Here is a 22,960-nt window from a genome sequence, read left to right on the forward strand (position 1 = left end):
TTAGAAACCAGTGCCAGTCCACTGGGTCAGCACAGAAAAAAACCAGTGCCAGTCCATTGGGTCAGCGCGGAAAGAAACGGCCTCCTCTCTGCTTTCTCTGCCTGTTGCCCGGGCTTGGCTTCTCGCCACGTGGGCATCAGCTTTCTGTGCTTCTCCTTGGACGCAGCCCTGGCATGTCTGCTGGGTTCCTGCCTCTGTTCGGAGTGTGGGCCCGGCCAGCTCCCACCCCCTTCCCATCTCTGCCCTCGGCTCCCACGTCTCCTGCATCTGGAAGCTTCTCCCTGCCCTCCCACCTTCTTCTGCCCGAACCCCTCACCTGGGTCCGTCTCTGTCTCAGGCTTCGTCTGCTGGCGCCTTGCTTTTCTCCCTGCGTGGAGCTGACCGACCACCTGCTTCAGAACATGTGGCTGGAGCGAGGAAAGCGGGGCTTTGCGATCAGACGGGGCAGGTGGTGTGCTCCCAGAGCCTCGGAGGCTGCCTGCCACCTGTGATCTGAGGGATCGCCCTTCCCACCTGGCACGGCTGTTGTGAGCAGTGAGACAGGGGTTGTGTGAAGGCCGTGGTCGTCACCGTGGGCCTCGCAGCCTCAGGAGGGGGCAGCAGCAGGTACAGTGCCTGTCAGTGGGCTTGTGCCCGGGCTCGCAGTCGTGTGGGGGGCATACACTCGTAGTAGGGAGTCAGGACCTGTGACGAAACCATAGCAGCGAGCTCGTGGCCGCCCAGACCAGTGATCCCCTCTGGAGAACAGACTCTCGCAGGGGATGCGATGTGGGCCTGGCTTTTCCCTTGAGGAAGGTGCTTGGGAGGAGCCAGGTTTGGACGCTGGTGCAGGCAGACCCCAGACTGAGACCCCTCTGTGGTCTTCTCTGGTGGGGAGCTTGGAATTGGAGACCCTAAGGGCAAATACCTTGGGCTGAGTGCGTTTTCAGGGACTAGCTTGCACGTCCCCACACGATGCCAGGTTAGCACGTCACAGAGAAGGAATCAGAAGTGCCCCAAAGTGGCCTGACCCCTCCGAAGTCCAGGGGGCGGTAAGCCTGAGAGCCCTGATGTGAGTGGGTATCTGATATCAGAGACCTTGGTGCAGGGGTCAGTGCCTGTGTTTTGAGGGAAGGCTGCAGACAGGGCCGCAGTTTTCATTTGCAGAAAAGCAGTCTGTCACCTTGGGGGCTTATGAGCATACAGCCGTCATGCTCACCCTGGGGATGGAGGCTCAGAGGTGGGCAGGGGCCTCTGGGCGCTGCAGAGGACCGGTCCCAGGGTGGTGGGGCAGGGCCTTAGGACTCGGGCTGTCTCTGTTCCCAGGTTGGGGCAGAGCTGAGAGGCCACCCACCCAGGGACAAGTCTCCGCCCCCACAAGGCAGGGAAGCTCCTCCTCCTTCCCATGGCTGTTCCTTGATGTTTGGGGCCAAGGGGGGTTGGCAGGTCCCCTTGGGGCCTTGTGAAAAATGGGAAAAAAGAAAAACACCCCACTATTGAGTCGCTTTGTGTGTTAGCTGTTGTGTCTATGAAAATTGTTCCATGATTATTTTTGTACTTGTAGCCCTTTGGGGGATAAAGAGTTCTGCGTCCTTAAAGGGGCCACTGCCAGTTTCCGAGCTCCAGATTGGGTGCCAGAGAACCTGGCTGAGTGAGTCTCCCACGCCCAGCCCCACCGAGGTCCCTGATGGGAGGGGTGCCAGGGGCACGTGGTCTGGGTGCATCGTCCTCGCCCTGTGGGTGCAAACCCACTTGTGGGAGAGGGACTCTCTTGGGTGTAACTCACTAGCAGAGTGGAGTGGGCCTTGCATTCCAAGAACATGGGTTTCGCACACCCACACCTGCTGCTCTTGCTTTCAGCCTCCAGAGTCTCCCCTGACTCAGCACGTGGGGCATGCCCTTATCCCTGGACCCCGGCTCCGTAGCCTGCCCAAGGGACTTCAGAATCCGCCTTCTCTTGTCAGTCCTTGATGGGGATTCTGAGCTGTGCACGAATCTTGGACCCGCCTTCATTTTCCTTTCCTGTCTCCTCCTCTTAACTCAGTCTCTTTCCCTCACCTCTCCTTCTCCTGCCTGGGCCCAACCATCCTTCAAGACACTGGCTGCCAACCCCTCGGGGCCCCAGGCTATCTCAAGGATCGGATGAAAACTTTGCACAATCTGTCCAGGAAGGCACAGACTCGCATAAGTCCACACCGCGTGCCTGTCCTTCCAGGGGGGTGGCCAGGACCCTGTGAAGGTGGGCTGAGCTTTCAGAGCCCCCACCCACCATGGACTCTCCCCAGCTCTGCCTGGTCCTCCCTCCTCCTGCCCCCAGAACTCCAGCATCTACCCAGACCCCTTCTGAGCATGGTCTGTAAGCAAGGAACAATAGGGTGGAGGACAGATGAACCAGCCGGGGGCAGGGAGGGCTAGCAGGGTGCCTGGATGTGGGGTGAGACCCTCCCCTCAGCTCTGGGCAGCCCAGAGAGGTGCTCAGTATTCCTCCGGGGGAACCCAAGTATCTGCTGACCAAGACTGACCACAGAACGCCTTTAATGACCATTGGTCTTGCGGTGCTGAAGACCCGCTGTGTGTCAGGTGCTAGGCCTGAGCAGGGAGAGAAGACAGAAGCCCTGGAGGGGCAGCGTCTCATGGGGCGGGGTCTGGGTGGGGTGGGGTGGCAGAGACATGCAGCCGTGGGACCAGAACACACACACTTTCTGCCAGGCATTGGTGTCTCCTTCACCCCGAGGCGCTTGGAACCCACTGGTGGGATCCGACGCCCAAAGCCCACCTGGGCGAGGGGACTCAGATCCCCTGGGCCTGGCTGGCTCAGATCCGGCCGTCCTTCCCTTGGTCCGCACAGAACCCCTGAAGACGAGGGCTCCCCCACGATGGTGGCTGTGGGACTGGTGTGTCTGGGCATTCACACTCTGGAAGTGCACTCGTTGGAGGGATAAGCCACTTGGCTGAGTGGGCGTCCAACCTGGTGCTGGGAAAGCGGGGGCGGTCGCCCCAAGACAAGGGCTGTGCTGGAGCCTAGTGTGAGGTGCGGCCAGGGGCGTGGGCCGTGGGCGTCCTCCCTGGGGCCTCCCCAGGGCCCTCCCTCTGCGAGGGGCTCTGTCCTGCTCTCACCGCCATCTCCCATCCCCGCCTCCCTCCAGGATAGCTCTCAACGGCACAGACGCTGTGACCCCCGTCCTCCTCCTTTGCAGCCGCAGCTGCAGTGAGTGCTCCCACCCGCTCCTCCCCGCCCAGGCCCTCTTGAGCCCCCTCCTTCCCCTCGCTCACCGCCTGGGGCCCCAACCCCGTCACCATCAATCACATCGTCCTCCTCACGCCTTGTCCACTCGGCTCCTGGGACACGTTTCTCTCTGGGGTCACGCCGTCCACTCCCCTGCCATCTCTCCTCATCCCCCACCTCTAGGCGTCCCGGGATCCCTGGGCTCTGACGTGTGCCCGGATTCCCATCCAGTGCAGCTCTGCTTCCACCGCTGCCCTCAGCTCCTTTCTTAATGTGGAGACGTGGCTTATATGTCACAGGGTTTGCCCCCCTGGTCCTGGTGTCTTCACAGAGCCACGCAGCCAGCACCGAGGTCTGGTTTCGGAGCAGTCTCCTGGCCCCACCACGAAAGTCCATGCCCACTAGTTGTCACTCCCCGCCTCCCCCCGGGGCCCCTGGCGACCACCCATCTGCTTCCTGTCTCACCATCTGCCTGTTCTGGACAGTCCGTATCCGTGCATCGCACGGCACGTAGCTTTGCACCCATCTCTCATGGAGTGCAGTGTTTCCGAGGTGCGTGCGTACTAGGACATGTGTCTGTGTCCACGCCTGTCCTCAGCCCCTCACACACCTCCCTGGGTGTCTAAGGGGCGCTGTGGCTCACCACGCCCAAATCGCGTTCTGCTTACTCCAGACTCCCCAGTGGCCCCTCCCTAAGCAGCTCACGGGTGGCTCAGGCTCCACCCCCGGGTGCCTTCCACACCACGGTGCGCTCACAAGGCCTCCAGAACACCGCCGGGTCTGACTGCACCTTGCATCCCCGCCGCCGCTCCATCGCTCCAGTCACCCGCGGGAGCCCCCTGACTGGCTCAGCTCCCATCCCGCACTGCCGGCTCCTGCAGCCCCAGTGAGCCCGCAAGGCCAGGGTCCCCTGTGTTTTCCACCTCACCTGATGGAAGGACCACACACTTCTGCCTGGTCCCTGGGGCCTCCGTACCCACTCTCCCTTTTCCAGCACTCTTTCTCCGGGTGTCTGTCTGTACGTCCAGCCCCTGCTCTCAGAGAACGTCCCTGACAGCCAGTGTGTATCAGCCTCCCACCCTGCCCTCTTCCTCCACTCCTCAGGTCTGCCCGCCCGGCCAGCTGAGACGTGTGCACGTGTGTGTGTGTGTGTGTGTGTGTGTGCGTGCGCGTGCGTGTGTGTGTTCACTTGTCTGCTGCTTTCCTGTGGGCTCAGTGAGAACACCTGAGCCGGGTGAACAGACGGACGGAAGGACAGACCTAAAGGGCTCTCTGCAGGGGAAGACGGACCACAGCTTTCCCCAGGTCCTGTTTCTCTAGGACCAGATAAAGGCATTTCAGTAGAGAGTCGTTTTCCTAGATGAGTCCACGGTATGTCTCATTCTTCCAGAAGGCCAGGCCTTAGTGTGGTTTTGGTGAAAGACCCTGAGCCGTGCGTTCAGACAGAGCCACGCTTTAACCCCAGCGCCGCCTGAGGGTACAATCACATCACTTAGCCTCTCCGAGCCTGGGTATTTTTCTTTCTCTTAACCCTCACTTACTAGGCTACTGAGAAGACAGAGAGTCATTTGAAACGTGCCTGCTGCTGTATCTGCATCCGGCTAGTGTCAAGCCAAGTCCCTCAGTAAATACCCCTCTCTCTCCTGTTTGATGAGAGAATGTAGAAGTTTCCACCAGCTCCGTTACTAAGACCTGTCCACTTCCAGGAAGCTGGGTGGTGATGTGGCTAGTGGTGGGCTCAGGGTTCCACCCCGGCTGTGCAGCCCTGTGACCCCCAGAGCCTGGGCCTGAGTTTCCACCCTCACTTTCCAGGTGAGTTGCAGCGAAGAGGGGCTGCCCAAGGCTTCTGGCCCTATGGAGCCTGGCCTGACTGGCTCACCCGCTTCCTAAGCAAACAGGCGCTGCTTGGAAGGAGGTGGTGGTGGTGATGATGAAATTGTTCTGGAGAACAAACTGTTTCCAGCATCCTGATTTGCATTCCGGCTCCTGACATGCTCATTACAGCCTTTCTTCGGGGGTCTCTAAAGCAGCAGCTCTCCCTCCAGCCAGCCTCGAGGCGGGGGCGGGCTGCCCTGTGTGTAGCAGCGGGCACCGCCGAGGTACCTTCAGCTGTGATCCAGCCTGTTCACCCCCTGATCGGCGTGTGTGAGGGTGTGGCCAGGAGCCCCTGGTCCCCTGCGGAGGGCCGTCTGTGCTCCTCACGGCTTTGTGTGCTGCGGAGCGTGTCAGTCAGGAATCTGCATCTGAACTTGGTACCAGAGTTGGGGGGCGGGGGCTGCGTAGGGAGGGGGGACAGTGGAGGTGCAGGGACAAGGCGGGCAGCCAGACCAGGCGTGCGGGGCGCTGGGAACAGGCACAGCAACCCACTCCAGTGTTCCTGCCCAGAGAATCCCACAGACAGAGGAACCTACAGACCATGGGGTTGCTCAGAGTTGGACATGACTGAAGCGGCTCAGGCAAGCACTCCGGATGCAGAGGGAGGGGACCGCCCGGCCCCAGTGCTCGCACCGTATCCCGTCCCAGCCCCGGACTCCGAGGGCCATGCTGGCAAACCTGGGCTCGGGCTCCCAGCTACGACGGATGTGTGTGTGTCAGGCTAGGAGGGTGAAGCGCCTTCCGTCCTGGCTGGCCAGCCTGGTTTAGAGCTGCTGAACATCTGGCCCCAGGGAAGGCAGTCTCCACCTGTGCTCCTGCCCTGAGCCCAGCTGGCGGTGTGGCGGGCCCAGCCTGGCTGGTCTCTTCCCCAGCCCTTGGCAGCAAAGGCCTCGGCAGCCTGCCCCCACATGTCAGAAGCCTTGGACCCTTGTCCGGGGTGCTGCTCTGGGGCCAAAATGGCTTTCCTGCTAATTAAGCAGACAACACGGCACGCAGTCAGCGTCCACGTTGCTTTTAAACATTCCCTTTTTCTCCTGGAAGCAGTGCTGTGCTGGCCCAGAGAGGTACGGGCTGCCTCTCACGTGACGGTAGGAGGCTGATCGGTCAAACCAGGAGGGCGCAGGGTGGGGCAGAGAGGCTGAATAATCACCCCGTCCTCTCCAGCTCAGCGATTCAAGGTCCCCACACCTGATCCTTCACAAGCTTCTCCGAGCTGGGCATCACCTCCTCTGTGCTTCTCCAAAAACCACCCCAAGCCCTTCCTCCAGGGACCCTCGCCCTGCACACCTCTCTCTCTGCCCTCACCCCCACACTGCCCTGACCCCCAGCCTGGGAGCTGCACTCACCCCCCACACTCACCCCATCCTTGGGGCCTCTCTTGAAGGAGGGGTGGAGTGGCGTTGCTGGAGGTGGGAGTGAAAAGGAGCATCTGGTGGCTTCTGCAGGGTCCATCTGACGCCACGTGGGGCAGCCGGGGGCCTGGTCTGCTGTGTGCGCTGGGGCAGAATGGGGGGCCTGGAAGGAGCTTGGCGTGGGGGCCAGGTTTCAGAGGGGAGGGGGCATGGGCTCACAGCCCAGAGGAGGCAGTTCTGGGAGGAAGGGGCAGCTGTAACGCTGTCTGGGGGTCAGGTGAGGATGGAGAGCTTGGCCTGGAGCCCAGGTCAGACTTCCGGAGGGGCGAGGAGTCTGACGGGTCGCCAGGACTAAGTCAAGTTGTCCCAGGCACAAGCACGGGTGTGGGGCAACTTCCCTGGGCTTCAGCCTTCTCATCCATGAAACGGCAACACTGATACCTTCTCTGCAGCAGGGGGGCGGGGTGCTGGGGGGCACAAGGGTTAAAAGAGTCTCTGGCCAGTGCCCACCCCAGCAGCAGTGAGCGGTGAACCCACCGTCTTACAACCCAGAGTGTTGTCACACTAGGAGGAACTCTAGGGTGGCTGGCACATGCCCCGGGGACTTCCAGAACCCAGTGAGCCCTGCAGCACCCCCACCCCCTGATGAATCCCCAGGGCTCCAGGGTTCCCCAGTCATCAGGGCTGAGTGAACACATCTCCCAAAATGTTTCCTGGCCTCTGGCCCTTTAGACAGTTCGCTGAGCCAGAAGGAGGGGAGCTCCTTGTCTCTGGGCTTTGGTGCTGGGGGGCTGCGAGTCCGCAGACCCGCTGGAGTTCCCGGCCTGTTCAGGGCTGAGGGGCTTGGCCTCTGACTGTGGGCCTGGCCTGAGAGATGCCATCGACCATCTATGGGGAGGCAAGGCTCTGGGTCACGTGGGCGGACAAAGGGACCAGGGCATGTGCAGAAGTGGGGGGCTGCTGGGGGTGGAGGGGAGGTGAAAGAGGCAGAGGGTTTGCTTCTTGGATGCGGCGGGGGCAGGCACGGCAGCGGCACCACACGGTTAGGGCTAGGGGTTAGGATTTAGGTTTACGGTTAGGCTTAGGGTTTAGGTTAGGGTTAGGGGTTGGGTTTAGGGGTTGGGGTTGGGTTTAGGGTTAGGTTTAGGCTTAGGGTTGGGTTTAGGGTTAGGGATTAGGGTTGGGTTTAGGGTTAGGGGTTGGGGTTAGGGTTAAGGTTGGGGTTAGGGTTAGGGGTTAGGGTTAGGGTTTGGGTTACAGTTATGGGTTGGGGTTAGGGGTTAGGGTTATTATTTGAGGTTAGGGGTTAGTGTCTGGGTTAGGCATTAGGTTTGGGGTTAGGGTTAGGGGTTAGGATTTGTCTTTGGGGATTGGGGTTGGGTGTTAGGGTTAGTGTTGGGGATTATGATTAGGGGTTAGGGTTTGGGGTTTTGGGTTAGGGGTTAGGGTTAGGATTAGGGGTTAGGGTTTAGGATTTGGGTTATGGTTTGGTCAGCCTCTGCAGCTGTTCCTCAAGTCTTGGCCAGGGCCTCTTGGCTGATTGCGTACCATTCACATGCTCCAGCACAGAGATACAGGTTTTAGATATCCATCGGCATGGGTTCTGAACCCAGGCTTAGAGTATCGAGGCCCCCACAGCTTTGGTGTGGTTGGGGTGAGATTTAGGCCACAGACGCCACGGGCCTGGTGATGAGCTGTTAGGGGGAATGCAAGTGACCCGGCTTTCTTTTGTACCAGCCTTCGGGTGCCGGGCCCACTCACTGAGCCATGAACATGGTGTTTCCCAAGCTCAGCCGGGGCTCTCAGATGGGCCTGCTGGCTCCTAGACCAGAGAGCCCCCCCGCCCCCCCCGCCAGGACACCGGGGTCTGATAGTCCCCGAGGGTGGGCAGGGGTCATGTGCGCCCCCCAGAGCTCGGTGCCCTAATGACATCGTGCTGCCGTCCCCCCAGCTCCCCAGGGAAGAGGCAGCCCCACACACCACTGCCTGTCTCCTGAGCCCCGTGGGAGGACCCAGTGGCCCTGGGCAGGTGGCGGCCCTGGCGCTCCCGCTGCTGCAGGACGTTGGTGGCGGGGGGCATGGGTCACTGTGTGTCCTGAGTGTTTGCTGGGGACACAGGAGCAGGCGGATCCCTCCTGGCCTCGCTCAGCGTTTGCCGGCAGGTCATGAAGGCTGCAGAGACATGGCCTGGTTTCGCAGGGGGTCTGGTGAGGTCACACGGGCCTGGCCTCACCCCGGCTCTGCTGCACCCCAGCTGTGGACCCCGCAACGGGGTCCAGGGAGGTGACCGTGTTCCGGGGAGTGGTGGAGGCCCAGTTCCCCAGGGTCATCTGCAAACCCCTGCATCTCTGGGGACTTTTGTCTTTAATTTTTCATTTTCAGTTAATGAGAAACCACTGAGCAAACAACAGTGTGGCCCGCGTCAGCTTCCGACTGCAGCTCGACCCCGCTCACCGGAGCGGAGGGTGGACACAGCCCCTGAGCCGAGAGGCCTGCTCACAGGGGTCCCCAGCCAAAGGGGTTTCGTCCTCTGCAAACTTAAATGCAGGCCCTGAGGCTGGGGGTCGGGGGGACAGGCCTGCTGTTTTCTGTAGCAGGGCCAGACACACGGAAGTCCCCACCAAAAAAGATGGGAAGTGCCGTGACCCGGAAGAGATTTAAGAGCTCACCCGTTCCATCAACTGGTGCTGAGGGGGCTGCCGGGGGGTCTGAGCAGGGACTGAGGGCCTGGAGCCTCCCCGCTGGGGGCTACGGAGCCCTGGTGACCTTGGAGGAGCTCACGCCCTGCTTGGTGCTGAGAAAGAAGCAGTCGCAGCTCAGAGCTTTAAGCTCAGAGACAGACAGGGCCAGGAATTGGGGGGGCAGGAGCTTTAGGGGCTCCTTGCTCTATTGGGGCAGGTGCAGGAGGGCTTCTCAGAGGAGGGAGCAAGGGCACAGGGGCCCGCAGGAAGAGGGGGAAACCTTCGTGGCTACGGGGCCTCTGGGGACACCGAGTGCATCAGAGAAGCCAGCAGTCCTTCCAGAGTGGCGCAAGGCCTGTCTGGGAGCAGAGGGCCACAAGTCAGCCATGGGCCCCTGGGCAAGGGTCTTCTCTTCCGGCTCAGGGCTCCCCAGGCGGCCCCGTAGCCTGAGCCCGGCCCAGCCCCGGAGCCTTTCACAGCACACCATGCAGGACAGGGGTGCAGCCTGGCCCCAGCTCCTCCTCTGCACACAGAGGGCCCGGCCAGTAGGAGAGGCAGTGGCCCCCGGACACCTGTCCTCCGCCGGGAGCGGCTCCAGTGGAGGGGGCACAGAGGGCAGCAGACGGGAGCTGGCTTGGGCCCCTGGGATCCGGACCCCTTGGAGCCGGTTGGCCCACAGTCGTTTTCAGGGGGCCCGCCTTAGTCCAAGAAAGTCTGGACCCTCATGTGTGTCAGCCCCCCGGAGCCTCTGGGATGCTCAGAGCCCTGCCTGAGAAGCCAGGCCAGGGCTTCCGTCCACAGGGTCGCCTCTGGTGAGGGTGCTTAGGCCCAGCACAAGGTCCTCGCCGTGTGGACGGCCGACCGGGCCCATCGTCTGCAGGCTGGTCTGCTCTGGAGTCTCCCTGCCCTGTCTGACCCCTGTGCCCTGGGTCAGGGCAGGGGCAGTGGGTTTGTGCAGGCCTCAGCCCCACTCCCACCCCCAACACACACACACTGAGAGCTCCACCAAGGGGCTTTCTGCGGTGCTGCCCGCCCTGGCTTGGGCAGAGGGTCCACGGGGGTCCCCTTTACCGCCTCCTCCTGAGCCCCTTAGCCCACCTGCCAAAGGGCTGGCGGCCAAGTCTTGGCAAGGCAGTGCCCTGGGGGCTCAACGGGTGCCCCTTCTCATGGCCAGGAGTGGCCCTACCCCAATCCCAGTGGTTCTCTTGTGGTAGGTTCTCTTGTGGCCTGTGTCCTTCCCGAATGATCTGTGTGCTCTGGGATGCTACGTGTCTATGGGAAGCTTTGGCTGTCACTGCTTAAAGAGTCCGTTTGACATGATAAATGTTGATCGAGCACCAGGCAGGGGTCAGGCCCTGGGCCGTGTGCAAAAAGGCTGAGACTGGGGCTGGGGAGTGTGGGGGGACAGTCCTGGCACAGCAACTAGATGCCAAGTGAGCCCACATGCCACCCTGGCTCAGTAGAGAGAATGGTCTGAAGTGGACCTGGAGGGCTGAGCCCAGGCCTGGGCACCATGAAGCCTGTCTTGAAGCCATCCGGTTCATTCCTCCCATGTTGTATATAGATGAGCAAACAGAGGCTCAGAGAAGTTAAGTGATTTCCCTAAGGTCACATGGCAAGCCATAGGCAGGCCTTGTTCATTCATCAGTTCAGTGACTGAACCCTGAGCCCTACCTTCAAAAAGCTCACCTTCAATGAGCTTCAAATCAATGAGACATCGTGTCAATGGAAAACCCTGGCATGAGGCTATACATGATGTAGCCTAGTGCAAAGCCGGGTGTGGTTCAGGAAGTCTTCGTGGAGAGAATGCTGCTTGACCTGACTTTTGGAAAGGGCCAGAGGAGCTGGCAAGGCAGAGAGTATCGGGGGTTCTGTGAGGAGGTGATGGATGGCAGGAGGGGTGTCACAGGGCGCTGGAGAAGGGCAAGCAGAGGATGAGCGGCAGGCGGCCTTCAGCTTGGTCTAGAACACTCCGAAGGCTATCAATCCTGTATCGACACCCTTTTACATCTTCTCAGTGGAAACCCTTTCTCTTCTTGGCTGTCTCCCCCTCACCCTCCAACCCTCTGGACTGACCCAGGAATCCAGAGGCCTGGCTTCTAGGCCTGGCCCCACTACCAGACAGAAGATGGTCTGGAAATCCTGCAGAGACCCAAGGTACCTGGGCCCTGCTGGGCACCGGGGGACGGAGGGAAGCGTGCATACGTTTTTGTGCAGGCAGGACTCCAGGTAAATGCCGAGTGCTGAGTGCAGCACAGGTGAGGCTGAGCTGGACGGGCAGACAGGGAAGCTTTAACAGCCTGTGCAAAGGCCCAGTGGCATGAAACCAGCTGCACAGCCCCTTCCCATGCCTGCTGGGATGACCCCCTCCCCCAGCGTGCCCCTCCCTCTAGCCCTCAGCTCTCTCATCTGGGAAGGAAGGTCTTGGATTCCTCCCTATCCTCCTGGCGCCAGCAGCCACCTGTGCGGTCTGACCCTGCAGAGGAGGTGGTCCGGGGCTGGGGTGACCTTGTGTGGGGAGGACCAGGCTGGATGCAGAGCCACGGGAGCCGTGGAGGGGCCTGCCTGGGTGGCAGTGATCGCCGCTTTATTGAGAGAAGATGAAAAACCAGAGATTGAAAAGGTAGGGACGCTGCTCGGGGACAGCAGAGTCATTTTAAATTCTCTGCTGTCCTCAGAACGATGTCTTTGCATAATGCCAGCAGCCAGCAGGCACAGCGTTCATTCTTTTGTCCTGTTGTTTCCCCTGGTTTATCGTCGGTTGAGGTGCTTGTCCAGAAAGAGAAGGTTGAAGGCAGGGGACTTAATGGAGGTCCTGTCCCCAGCATGCAGTGGTGGTGTTCCCTGTGCAAAAGGCAGTTCTGTTCCAGAGAGGAAGGGAGGGGCCCCCGGATCCCAGGACCCACCCAGCATCGGATTCGCAGCCCGGCCCTAGGCGCACTGGCTCCGTACGGGTCCCAGCGTCCCTTCTGAAAGGAGATGGCTTGGATAGACGAGTCCTGGAGGCCTGGAAGCTGCACAGCTATAAAAAACAGCCCCAAATTTCAGGGGCCCAACACAGCAGCCTTATTATGTCTCGTGGTGTGGGTGGTGGGGTCTGTCTGGGGCTCATGGGGACGAGGGGGAGGGGGTCCCTGGCCCCGCCCACCCGTGGCCCCGCCCACCACACCACTGCCCTTATCCTGTGGCTCCTCCCCGGACCCGGCTCAACATCTTTAGTTCTGTCACTCGGCGAGCAGGGACTGCAGGAGGGAGGAGTTTGTGGTACCCCTACCATCCCCTGGCTGCAACGCAGGCCCGCGTCCACGCCTTACCGCTGCGGGCGCTGCGCCCTGGGGGAAAGGGACTGGTTTGGTGAGCACCCAGCCGGCCTCCGCCCGCCAGAACGTCTCAAGGGCAAGTGTTCCGTGAGGGAAGGGCCAGCCCAGCAGGCCCCCAGGCGGACGGGGCCGGTGGGCAGGGCCTTGAGCCCCTTGGGGCTGGGGCGCACTGCCAGGGAGGAGACAGAGTGCCGGCCCGCAGCGTGGCACCCTCCAGCGAGACCCTGCCCCGAACGCGGGCTCTTCACCCACCCTGCCCTGAGCTGCGTGCACTGCTGCCTGTGGTCCCCGCCCTCTCCCCTCGAGCCCGTCGGGCACGTCTCTGCCCCGGGTTGGAGCTCAGCCGTCTCCTGGCTCACCCGTGGTCCCCACTGTCACCCCTCGAGCCTGTCGGGCACTCCTCTGCCCCGGGTTGGAGCTCAGCCATCTCTCGGCTCACCCGTGGTCCCCACCATCACCCCTTGAGCCTGTCGGGCACGTCTCTGCCCCGATTTGGAGCTCAGCCATCTCTCGGCTCACCTGTGGTCCCCGCCGTCACCCCTTGAGCCTGTCTGGCACGTCTCTGCCCCGGGTTGGAGCTCAGCCGTCTCCCGGCTCACCTGTGGTCCCCGTCGTCACCCCTCGAGCCTGTCGGGCATGTCTCTGCCCCGGGTTGGAGCTCAGCCATCTCCCGGCTCACCCGTGATCTCCGTCGTCACCCTTTGAGCCTGTTGGGCACGTCTCTGCCCCGGTTTGGAGCTCAGCCGTCTCCCGGCTCTGCACCCCAGCCCTCTAGCTGCATCAGGGTTGCAAGACGTGGTCTGAGCTCCACCACCTTGCTCGCCTGGCCCAACAGCCCGGGGATGGGGGAAACCACGGGCAAGGGGACCCCTGACCCGGCGGTTGGTGTAGGCCGAGTGTGTTTCTCCCCGTCACTGAAGCAGGTTCACAGGGTCCCCAGCAGCCACGGTCCACATGGGCCACGGCTGCCTGGGGCTCCCCACCAACTGGCCCTTGCGCGGACGTGTTCAGGAAGCCTGAGAACATCTCCACGAGCCAGCTCCCAGCCTCAAGCGTCCCCCTCCAACTCCAGCTCGCCTTAATTTTAATTTAATTCCCTTTAATCTTTAATGAAAAGTTGTAAAAGTAAATTATTTACCCAAGAGAGCCAAACGGCTCCTCAGGAGCTGTTCTCAACTGGAGGGTAATTACACGTGCGGGTCTGGAGCGGTCTCCCTCCCCGGGTGCTGGGGAGGAGGCATTCTGGTTTATGAACTAATTAGCTACCTCAGTGACTGTTAAAAACACACGACGTTTGGTGCCTTGAGAGCAGGGCCCTGGGCTCACACGGTGCCCACCTTGATGAGCGCCCAAGGACAGGATGAGCCCGTGACCCTGGGGCCCCGGGCAGCCCAAGCTGAGCTCTCGGGAGCAGCCCTGCCCCTGGTGCATCCCTCCCGTCACATCCCCCTGTCCGAGCCCTGCACAGCAACAGAAGGACCCACCCCCTTGCCCACAGGGAGGGAGGCTCAGAGGGCAGGGTAGGTGCAGGAGGCTGTGTGGTTTCACACGTCCTCCCCTGATGCCCACTGCCTATTTCTGTGTAAGATCTTCTCCCAGAACACCGTCACCCCCACCTGCAGGGCATTTCTGTGCTTCTAACCTCTTTCGCCAACTCTTTCAGGAAAGGAGCAAAACAACATTGGAAACTTCTGGACTAAGGGAAGCCATATTTGTCCTGTTGGTCAAGACTTGGAGGAGTGGGCATGCTAGGAGAGGCTGTGTGTGCATGCATGCGTGTGCGTGTGAGCTGAAATGTGGGTGCTGAGGGCCCACATGGTACCCTGGGTCAATACACTCTTGTCTCTGAGCTTCCTAATAGCCACAGAGAGTAGGTCAGTGACTTGGTTCTCACTGGTACCCAGGGAAGACTTACTGCCTTGGTTGCGTACAGAGCAACTAGCTACATTTGCAGTAGAGGAAGTTCACCTCTTTTTACTGCATTGTTGGAAATTACAGGGTTTTCTGCTAGGTCTGCCTGTGCCTTCTCCCAAGGATAGCTGGTGTTGAGGAGGGTGAAGCAAAACTCACTGGCCAGGGGCTTTGCCTTGGTTCTCAGCCCACGTCCCAAGGCTCAGCTATTGTTCTTTTCTCATTTGAGGGTTTTTTTTTTCTCTTTTTTTGCACTTCATTTAAAGGGTGACAAAGCTTGATTAATTCTCAAACCTAGCCTTGCCTGAATCAAATTTGGCTCTAAAATCTAGGCCCATCCAAGATTTATGTCAACTAGAAAAATGTGTGTGCCTTGTGAAATTTGAAATTCAAATACACCTTAGCTGAAGCCCGTTTGGTAGATTGTTGAGAACCTGACTCTCTTCGGCTCCTCTCGGGCCTTCCCCTCACTCATTCCTCCTGTGTCTCTAAAGATTCTGTTGTGTCCAGAATCAGACTGTAAGTCTGCTTAGCCATCCAGTTTTGTCAAAGAAACCAAAAGCCCAGAAAGAAAGGTGAGCCTAGAACAGCATCCTTGTCGGGAGTCTGGGCTCCAGGGGAAGAAAAGGCCTCCGCCACTGACTGTGGGAGCCAGGCCCTAAGGAAGGAATGAGCGGATCATTAGATGAGGCAGTTGAACACGAAATCCACGAGCCCCCCTCTTCGCCACTGAAAAGTGACTTGCCTCTGACCTTGGGGCCTGCTGATGTTTTCCGTGTCTCCTTCGGCCCCCAGGGGAGCGTGCTGTGTAGGCTCCACCCAGAGTCCCACCCTGCCCATTGTCCATGCCTCACAGAGTGCCCGTGGTCCTGGACACACACACACACACATGTGCGCATGCGTCAGAACAGACCTAGGAAGCGCAACTCCAGGGAGCCGCCAGGCAGGTCTTTTCTTTTGAAAAGTCCACAGTGGTTTAGAACTGCCGGACTGTTCGCAGCCATTTGGCAAGTGTCTCTCAAGTGCCAGGAGCATCTGCCCACCCCTAACCTTCATACCCACCCACTCCGTGGACCATATGGAGAGACGCCATGGACACTGCAGGGCCAGCCTGACCGTTGGCCTGTCCCTGACTTGCCATCCTCAGGCTCCGATCTCCACCCAGCCCTCCTCTTGGTTCTGGAGCCCCTGCTCCCAGCTGCCTTTCTGGAGTCCAGGTCCTGACACGCTGTGCTGGCCTCGGATCTGCCAAGCCCTCTGTCCTTGGCCGTGCTCACAGGGAGAGGGGCCCAGTCTACATCCCAGCCCTCAGCCTGGCCTCAGGCCCCAGAGGATGAGTGGGGTTAAGGAATTGGAATTCCAGAAGGTTCCCAGCCAGGGAGAGATGAGTGAATAAGAGCAGAAAGAAGGCCTTTGCAAACCTGTGTTTGGGTCAGAGGGCAGAGATGCACGTCCACCCTGCGGACCACGAGGGCCACAGCAGCCTGGCCAGGTGCGGTTTTGGCAGGAGATGCCACTGTGCCATGTGCTGGGATGGCTGGACAGAAAAGGTGGGTGGGGCAAGTGCCGGGAGCAACGTGGAGAATCTGAACACTGCGGGTAGGATGGCAAGGTCATGCCACTGCTGCAGAGCACAGCCTGGTGATCCCTCAGCCGGTTAAATGCACCCCCCTCCACCTCCAACTGGCAATTCCGCTCCGAGGTGTGTGCCCTCGAGGACTGGAGAACTGTGTCCACACAGACACTGTCCTCGAGCGTTCGCAGCGGCATTGTTCACAATAGACAAGGGCGGAGGCACCCGGGTGCCCATTCACAAACACGTGGACGACCAGCTGTGGTGTGTCCATGATGAGAAGGAGCAAGGCATAGACGCCCACAGACTGAGCCCCAACAGCATCACACTCGGGGAGAGAAGCCTGCTCTTAAAGACCAAATATGTGTGGTTATGGGGGCTTCCCTGGTGGCTCAGACAGTAAAGAATCTGCCTGCAATGCAGGAGACCCAGGTTTGATCCCTGGGTCGGGAAGATCGCCTGGAGAAGGGAGTGGTTCCCCACTCTGGTGTGACAGTCCATAGAACTGGGGTGTTCTGTAGAACTGGAAGCTTGAATCCTGGTTTTTCGGGGGTGGGGGACAGGTGGGATGGAGAAGGCGTAGGGGGTTGCTTTTGGAGGGGATGGAAACACTCTCACGTTGCCTGTAGTGATGGTTGCTCAGCTCTGGTAATAGATGAAAGCCATGGAATCGTGCACTTCAGTGGGTGAGCTGTGGTTTGTGAACTAAATCTCAACAAAGCTGTATGAAAAATAACGCATGCTCTGGCCATCAGGGTTCCTAAGGGAGCTGAGTGCTCAGCTGTGTACCTGGATGGCCGCGGGCCTCTCCCCACCGGGACAGGGTCCCCTGTAATTGAGGCCGTGTCCGTGCCACCTGGTGGGCTTGGACTGGGGACTGTGTGAGATGATGAAACCTTAGGACAGTGGCCAGGGTGCCCTCAGGAGCTCCTGTCACCCCCAAGAACAGTAATGGTGAGATGAGAGGCGGGCAGTGCCTGTGGGGGGAAGTGGGGAGGGAGAGGGACCTGGGTGCAGAGGCTGAGCCTGGACACCCCCTCCCCTCGGGCCCTGCCCCTGCTGCTAGGCTGCTCTGAGCCAGGAACCCTCTGCAGTGAGTGTTGTGCCCGTGTCTCCTGGGCACCAGGAAGGCCAGCTCCCTCCAGGCACAGAGTGCAGCAGAGGCTGCGTTCTGTGAGGCTGGGCGGGGGGTCTAAAACTGGCCCCACCTGGGGAAGCAGAGCTCTTCCCACCCCTCCTGGGAGAGAGGGGAAGCCGAGGCAGAAAGACCTGGCCCCCGCCCCTGGGTGGCAGACCCTCCGTCAGGGCCCTGGCAGCCCCGTCTCCTCTCTACACCTCAGCACCCCTGCTCAAAACCCGTGGAAACCACGCCTGTGTCCTGTCCCCTCTGCCCTCCAGGAGCCTGTGAGGCTGCTGGGGGAGGCTTCTTGGCCTTGGGTGAGGATCTGGATGGGGGGGCGGGGGGACAACGTCGTGCTCACTCTGCCTCCAGGTGTAGCCTTGGGGTGCAGGCAGCTCCCCCACCCTCCGTGCACTCTCCCCACATGAACCCTGCCCCGCGTCCCCACAGTGGAAGCCCTTGGCTGGCACTGGCCAGCTGCTTTTCTCCCTGTGCCTCCCTCATCGGAGTGGGCCCCGCAGGCCCTTCCCTCCTCTCGCCTTCTATTTATAGCCGTGTTCCTGCCAGAGCCTGGCGACGTGCTGTAGCATAAACGCAGCAGCCGCTTCGGGAGGGATCCTGGGCCGGATAGAATGAAGTCCGTGACGCTGGCTGGTATTAAAAGTGAAGGAGAAGCGGGCTGGGGGCGGCGGGAGGAGATGGACTGCGGCCCGATTAATGCTCCAAGGGAAGAGGCTAATCTGCTCCTAGGAGGTTTCTTACAACATGAGCTGCTCCTGCACGAGGAATCTCCTCCACAAAAGCCTGGTGTGCGAGTCAGGATCAGAGCTGGGAGGCAGCAGCTTGGTTCTGAGGTCCCCTCTGTGGGACACTCAAGGGGCTGGCCCAGTGTCTTTGAGCTCCATGGGGGCCCAAGGGTCCTTTGAGCCCCTTGAGAGGGATTTGAGCCTCTTGAGAGTCCCTTGGACTGTAAGGAGATCCAACCAGTCCATCCTAAAGGAAATCAGTCCTGAATATTCATTGGAAGGACTGATGCTGAAGCTGAAGCTCCAATACCTGATACGAAGAACTGACTCATTTGAAAAGACCCTGGTGCTGGGAAAAATTGAAGGCGGGAGGAGAAGGGGACGACAGAGGATGAGATGGTTGGATGGCATCACTGACTCAATGGACATGGGTTTGGGTGGACTCTGGCAGTTGGTAATGGACAGGGAGGCCTGGCGTGCTTCCATCCATGCGGTCACAAAGAGTCAGACATGACTGAGCGACTAAACTGAGCTGAACTGACCCCAGCCCCAAAGCCCACTCATCCACTCTCTGATTCATCCATTGATTTGGTCAACAAAGATGAAATAGAAGGGCGCCTTCCCAGCCCAGGTGCTGGGGCAAGAAGAGAGGAACACAGATGGTGAAGAAACAGGTGGGCAAACAAGGGAACTTGAGAGAAGATGCCGAGGGCCAGGAGATGCAGTGTGAGGGAGTGCTGGGCAGGACGGTGCTGTGCTGCGTGGATAGAGGCCGCCTCTCCCAGGGGGGCCCAGGTGCAGAGGCCCCAGGGCCGGGCCAGGCTGGGCCTGTAGGACCGGGGTGGAGAGGCAGTGTGATTGGAAACACAGGGAGGGGGGAACCTGGCTTAGGGCCGAGCAGGGCCCTGGAGACCAGTGTCAGTGGCCACCCTGTGGTCAAAGCTCCCTTTTATTCTGAGTGTCTTCCGCCTCCCCGGGCTCTCTCCTGCCCCTCCTGCCCTTACAAGGACCTCGGAGATGATGACATCGGGCCGCTCGGATGCTCCGAGCCACTCGGCTCCTCAGGGTCCTTGCCACGTTGGGGAGCAGCCTGCTCAGGCTCCAGGGGGTAGGGCATGGACATCTCTGGGGGTGTCACTCTGTCTTCCACACCCCCACTTGGGTGGCACAGGCCCAGGTTCTGGGGGTCTCTCAGGAAGAAGGCTGAGTTCTGTGTGTCCCACCCACCGCTCCCAAGGAACCCCCAGGTCGAGGTCTCTGGTGCATGGCTCCCCCACAGCCTGAGGGTCAGGAGACAGGCCTCCAGGCCGGGACACCCCTCCTGACCTCTCTGGGGGGCCCCCTCCCTGGGGCTGGGACCCTCCGAGTTCTGCATGGGGCCCGCCGGCAGGTAGGCTGTGGTCTGCAGCCCTCCTGCACACAGCGGCCCAGGAGAGGCTGGCAGGACTGGGTCCCGGGCGCTCTGTCCATTGCGTCGGCGCCGCGCTGGCTCACCTGCCCCCATCCGCATTCATCGCCAGCCGAGGTGAGGAAGGCCCTGGAAGAGCTGTATGAATGCCAATTGTCCCTGTGGGCTGGGGATTAAAGCCAGTCTGGGACCTGGCCCGCCCGCACAGTCTCCGCTGCCCAGGGTGGATGTGGGCACCAGTGATAAGATCTGGCAGGGTGGCCATGCGCCCCAGCCCCCCTGCTTTCGGGTTTCTGGTTCTCGCAAAACCTCTGTGAAGTAGACTTTCCTCTTATCTCCTAAAGAAGAGGACACTGGGGCCCAGGGAGGGCAAGTGGGAGGACTCGGGAGAAGCTGCTCAGCTCCTCCCTCCTCTGCCTGTTTTCAGGACACTCGTCCCTCTGACCTCCCAGCTTGTGCCTTGTGCCCAGGCCAGAGAGCAGTCCTCTGGCCGGCCTGCTCGGGGGTCACAGCATGGCCTCTCCCGTCTGCCTGCCCGACCCCCCCACCCCATGCAGCCCCTTGTTCCCTGTCCCCTGCCCGACAGTGCTCAGCCTGCTCCGTGACCCCCAGACCTCCCCCCAGCTGCCGTCATGTCTCCCTGGTGCCCCTAGGGCCAGCCCAGCCCTCACGGGGGCCTCTAGGCAGGTCACCCTGCAGGTGACTCCATAAAGGCCCACCTGGCCTGGCCCCTGCCTGGTCCTTGGCCTGCACGTGGTCCCTTCCAGGTCCAAGTCCCTCTCCTGGCTGCTTGCCACCTGAAGGAGCCCCTGGGGGTCAGGGCCAGAGCTTAGCTCTTCCAGCCAGGGGCATCTAGGAGGCCCCCCTGGGACCCCCCAGCCTGCAGGTCAGGAGAGCAGGCTCTGGGCCCTGCAGGTGTCCCGCCCCCAGGCTGGCACAGCGTGGGCGGCAGCCGTGGCGGGTGGAGGAACCCGTGAACAGGGGAGACAGGCAGGTGGGCGGACGGGGCCCTGATGCTCTGGCGCCCTGTTTCCCTGCAGACGTGCTGGTGGACGGACAGCCCTGTGACTGCCAGGCGGCAGCCTGCCGGGTGGGCGACCCGGTGCGCCTGGAGGTGCGGCTGACCAACCGGAGCCTGCGCAGCGTGGGCCCCTTTGCCCTCAGCGTGGTGCCCTTCCAGGACCACCAGAACGGCGTGCACAGCTATGACCTGCGCCACGCCGTGTCCTTCGTGGGCTCCGGCACCTTCTACCTGGACAAGGTGCGTGGGGCCCTCCCCCGGGGCGGCAGACGCAGAGGCTCCGCATCGACCCTCGTCCGCCTGACTCTCCCGGAGACCCCAGACAGTTCACGCCTCCATACTCGAGTCCCGGGAGCAGAGCCACGATGGCGAGGCGGGGCTGTTGAGGAGCTGGGGTGGGGCATCCAGGGCACCATTGGCCTGCCCTCTGTGGGCAGCTCCCCCTTGCTCAGCGGTCACTGTGCCCAGAGGAGCAGATGAGGTCATGAGGCATGGTCCTCCCGCTCCGCTCACCGGTGGACATGCACCTTTGGCCCCAAACACTCCCCAGCTTACTGACCCCCAGACAGCCCAGGGAGGGAAGCGCTGTCAGCTCCTTCCCGGGACAGGAGCTGAGGTGCAGAGAGGTTCAGGGACTTGCTGGGGGCAGCACCGCAGGGAAGCCCAGGAGGGTCGCGGAGCCAGGCCTGGGGGCCCTCCCCCACCCCCACACCCGGTTGGCCCCGGGTCTCCCCGGGCTTCAGGGGCCCTGCGGCTCCCGGTCGGCCCTGGGTCTTGCCGGGCTTCAGGGGCCCCGTGGCTTCCGGTCGGCCCCGGGTCTCCCGGTTGGCCCCGGGTCTCCCTGGGCTTTGGGCCCCGCGGCTCCCGGTCGGCCCCGGGTCTCCCCGGGCTTCAGGGGCCCCGTGGCTCCCGGTGGCCCCGGGTCTCCCTGGGCTTTGGGCCTGTGGCTCCCGGTCGGCCCCGGGCTTTGGGCCCCATGGCTCCTGGCTCTCACCTCCACCTCCTCTCTCAGGTTCAGCCGTCGGGCCAGGCGGCCTGCCTCGGGGCGCTCCTCTTCCTCTACACGGGCGACTTCTTCCTCCACATCCGGTTCCACGAGGACGGCCCCAGCAAGGAGCTGCCCCCGTCCTGGTTCTGCCTGCCCAGCGTGCACGTGCGCGCCCTGGAGGCGCAAGCCTGAGTGCCCCGCCCCGTCCTGGGTCCCTGATCCTGCAGGGAGAGACGACCAGAGGCCCCCCTCCCCGGGGATGGGGCCACGGCCGCTGCCATGATGCCCATCCCCTCCTCCCAGCCACCCGGCCCCCAGCCCGCAGCCCCCACATCTGCCTGCCGCATCCTCTCTGGGACTCGCAGGGGCCCCTGCACTCAGCAGCCTCGCCCCTTCCCACCCTGCCCGTCGGGGCCCCCCTGCGAGCTGGGGCTAAGGCAGATGCTGACCCAGACCCCAGAGTGTGGCCCATCCACCCAGCCCAGGCCTGGGGTCCCTGCACCTGTTCCCGTGACCTGGGGTTCACAACCCAGCCGGTAGGAAGAGAAGGCAAGCGTGAGGGAGAGACCCTTTCCGGGCGGGTCTGGGGAGCCTCCCCCAGCCCCCTCGGCCCTTGGAATCCCCCGAGGGCTGGCTTTTCTCCTGGGGACCTCGAGGCAGCAGAGCTGGGAGAGACGGCACCGTGGGTGACACCGGGAGTTTCCCGCTGCCCCCGGGGAGTGGACACCCCTGCGTCAGCTTTTCTGGGCCCTGGGCTGGTTCCAGGCCGGGCTCGGGGGCGTGGCCTGTGTGTGTCTGTGTATCGGTGAGAGATTCTCCAATAAAGGGCCTGCCTTGCTTCTCTGCTGGTCACCTGCATCCTTGCCTCTGCTTGTCCAGTGCGGTCAGGCGGCTGCCCCCCCAGCTCGTCAGTCCCCAGCTCAGGTAGGGATTCCTGCAACCCCCCACGGCACATGTGGCCAGTGGCCAGCAGGGTTGGAGCCATGTCTGTCTGTCCCTGTGAACCCCAGCCCCTCCCTAAGCATGTTCTCGTCTCTCTGTAAACACCGTCTCGAGTCCCGACACTGTGGCCCCCAGCCCCCAGGATGGCTCTGGCCTCCCCAGCCTTTCACTTCCTCTCCTGAGATACACACAGCTTCCCTGGTGGCTCAGCTGGTAGAGAATCCACCTGCAATGTGGGAGACCTGGTTCAATCCCTGGATTGGGAAGATCCCCTGGAGAAGGGAAAGGCTACCCACTCCAGTATTCGGGCCTGGAGAATTCCATGGATTGTATAGTCCATGGGGTCACAAAGAGTCCGACAGGACTGAGCGACTCAGCACACACCTGAAATACACACACACTTGGGAAGGTGTTTGGGGGTGACACTGGCCTCCAGAAGTTGAGGTGAAGCTTGGAGGTGGGTGTCATGTAACCAGCCTTGGACCCACCCTGCCCTGTGATGGTTGCCTTCACCTACTCCCCCTCACAGCTCCCGGGGTCACCCAGCGCCTCCACCCTGGGCACCCGCCCCCCACCTGCAGCCCTCACTCCAGGCGGGCTCCAAGCCCCTACCCCCGCCCAGGCACCCTCAGACAGGCCTTGTCCAGCAAACTGCCCGTCCTGGGCAGTGTCCTGGGGCCCAAGAGAGGGTGAGGGTCCCAAGGCACAGAGTAGGGCTGGGGAGAAGCCAGAGGTGTCTGAGGCTCCCGGGTCTCCCCGTTTCCTCACGGCAGCAGGGCCATGGCTGACCCACTCATGGAGCAGAGCGGGAGGTGCAG

At 61.6% G+C, this 22,960-nt stretch overlaps 1 protein-coding gene across 3 annotated transcripts in view; it reads left to right on the forward strand.

Annotated features, from left to right (window-relative positions):
• TRAPPC9 (trafficking protein particle complex subunit 9) overlaps positions 1 to 22,052 on the forward strand; it is a 388,568-nt gene extending 366,516 nt beyond the window's left edge. For all 3 annotated transcript variants that reach the window (XM_055545646.1, XM_055545647.1, XM_055545645.1), the window contains 2 exons: positions 20,232 to 20,452; positions 21,225 to 22,052. In XM_055545646.1, the coding sequence (XP_055401621.1) occupies positions 20,232 to 20,452; positions 21,225 to 21,392 (389 nt within the window). In that variant the 3' untranslated portion in view covers positions 21,393 to 22,052. The remainder of the gene's footprint in view (positions 1 to 20,231; positions 20,453 to 21,224) is intronic.
• Positions 22,053 to 22,960: the final 908 nt, after the last annotated feature.

This window comes from Bubalus kerabau, chromosome 14 (assembly GCF_029407905.1).
Source record: "Bubalus kerabau isolate K-KA32 ecotype Philippines breed swamp buffalo chromosome 14, PCC_UOA_SB_1v2, whole genome shotgun sequence".
Classification (NCBI taxonomy): Eukaryota; Metazoa; Chordata; class Mammalia; order Artiodactyla; family Bovidae; genus Bubalus; species Bubalus kerabau.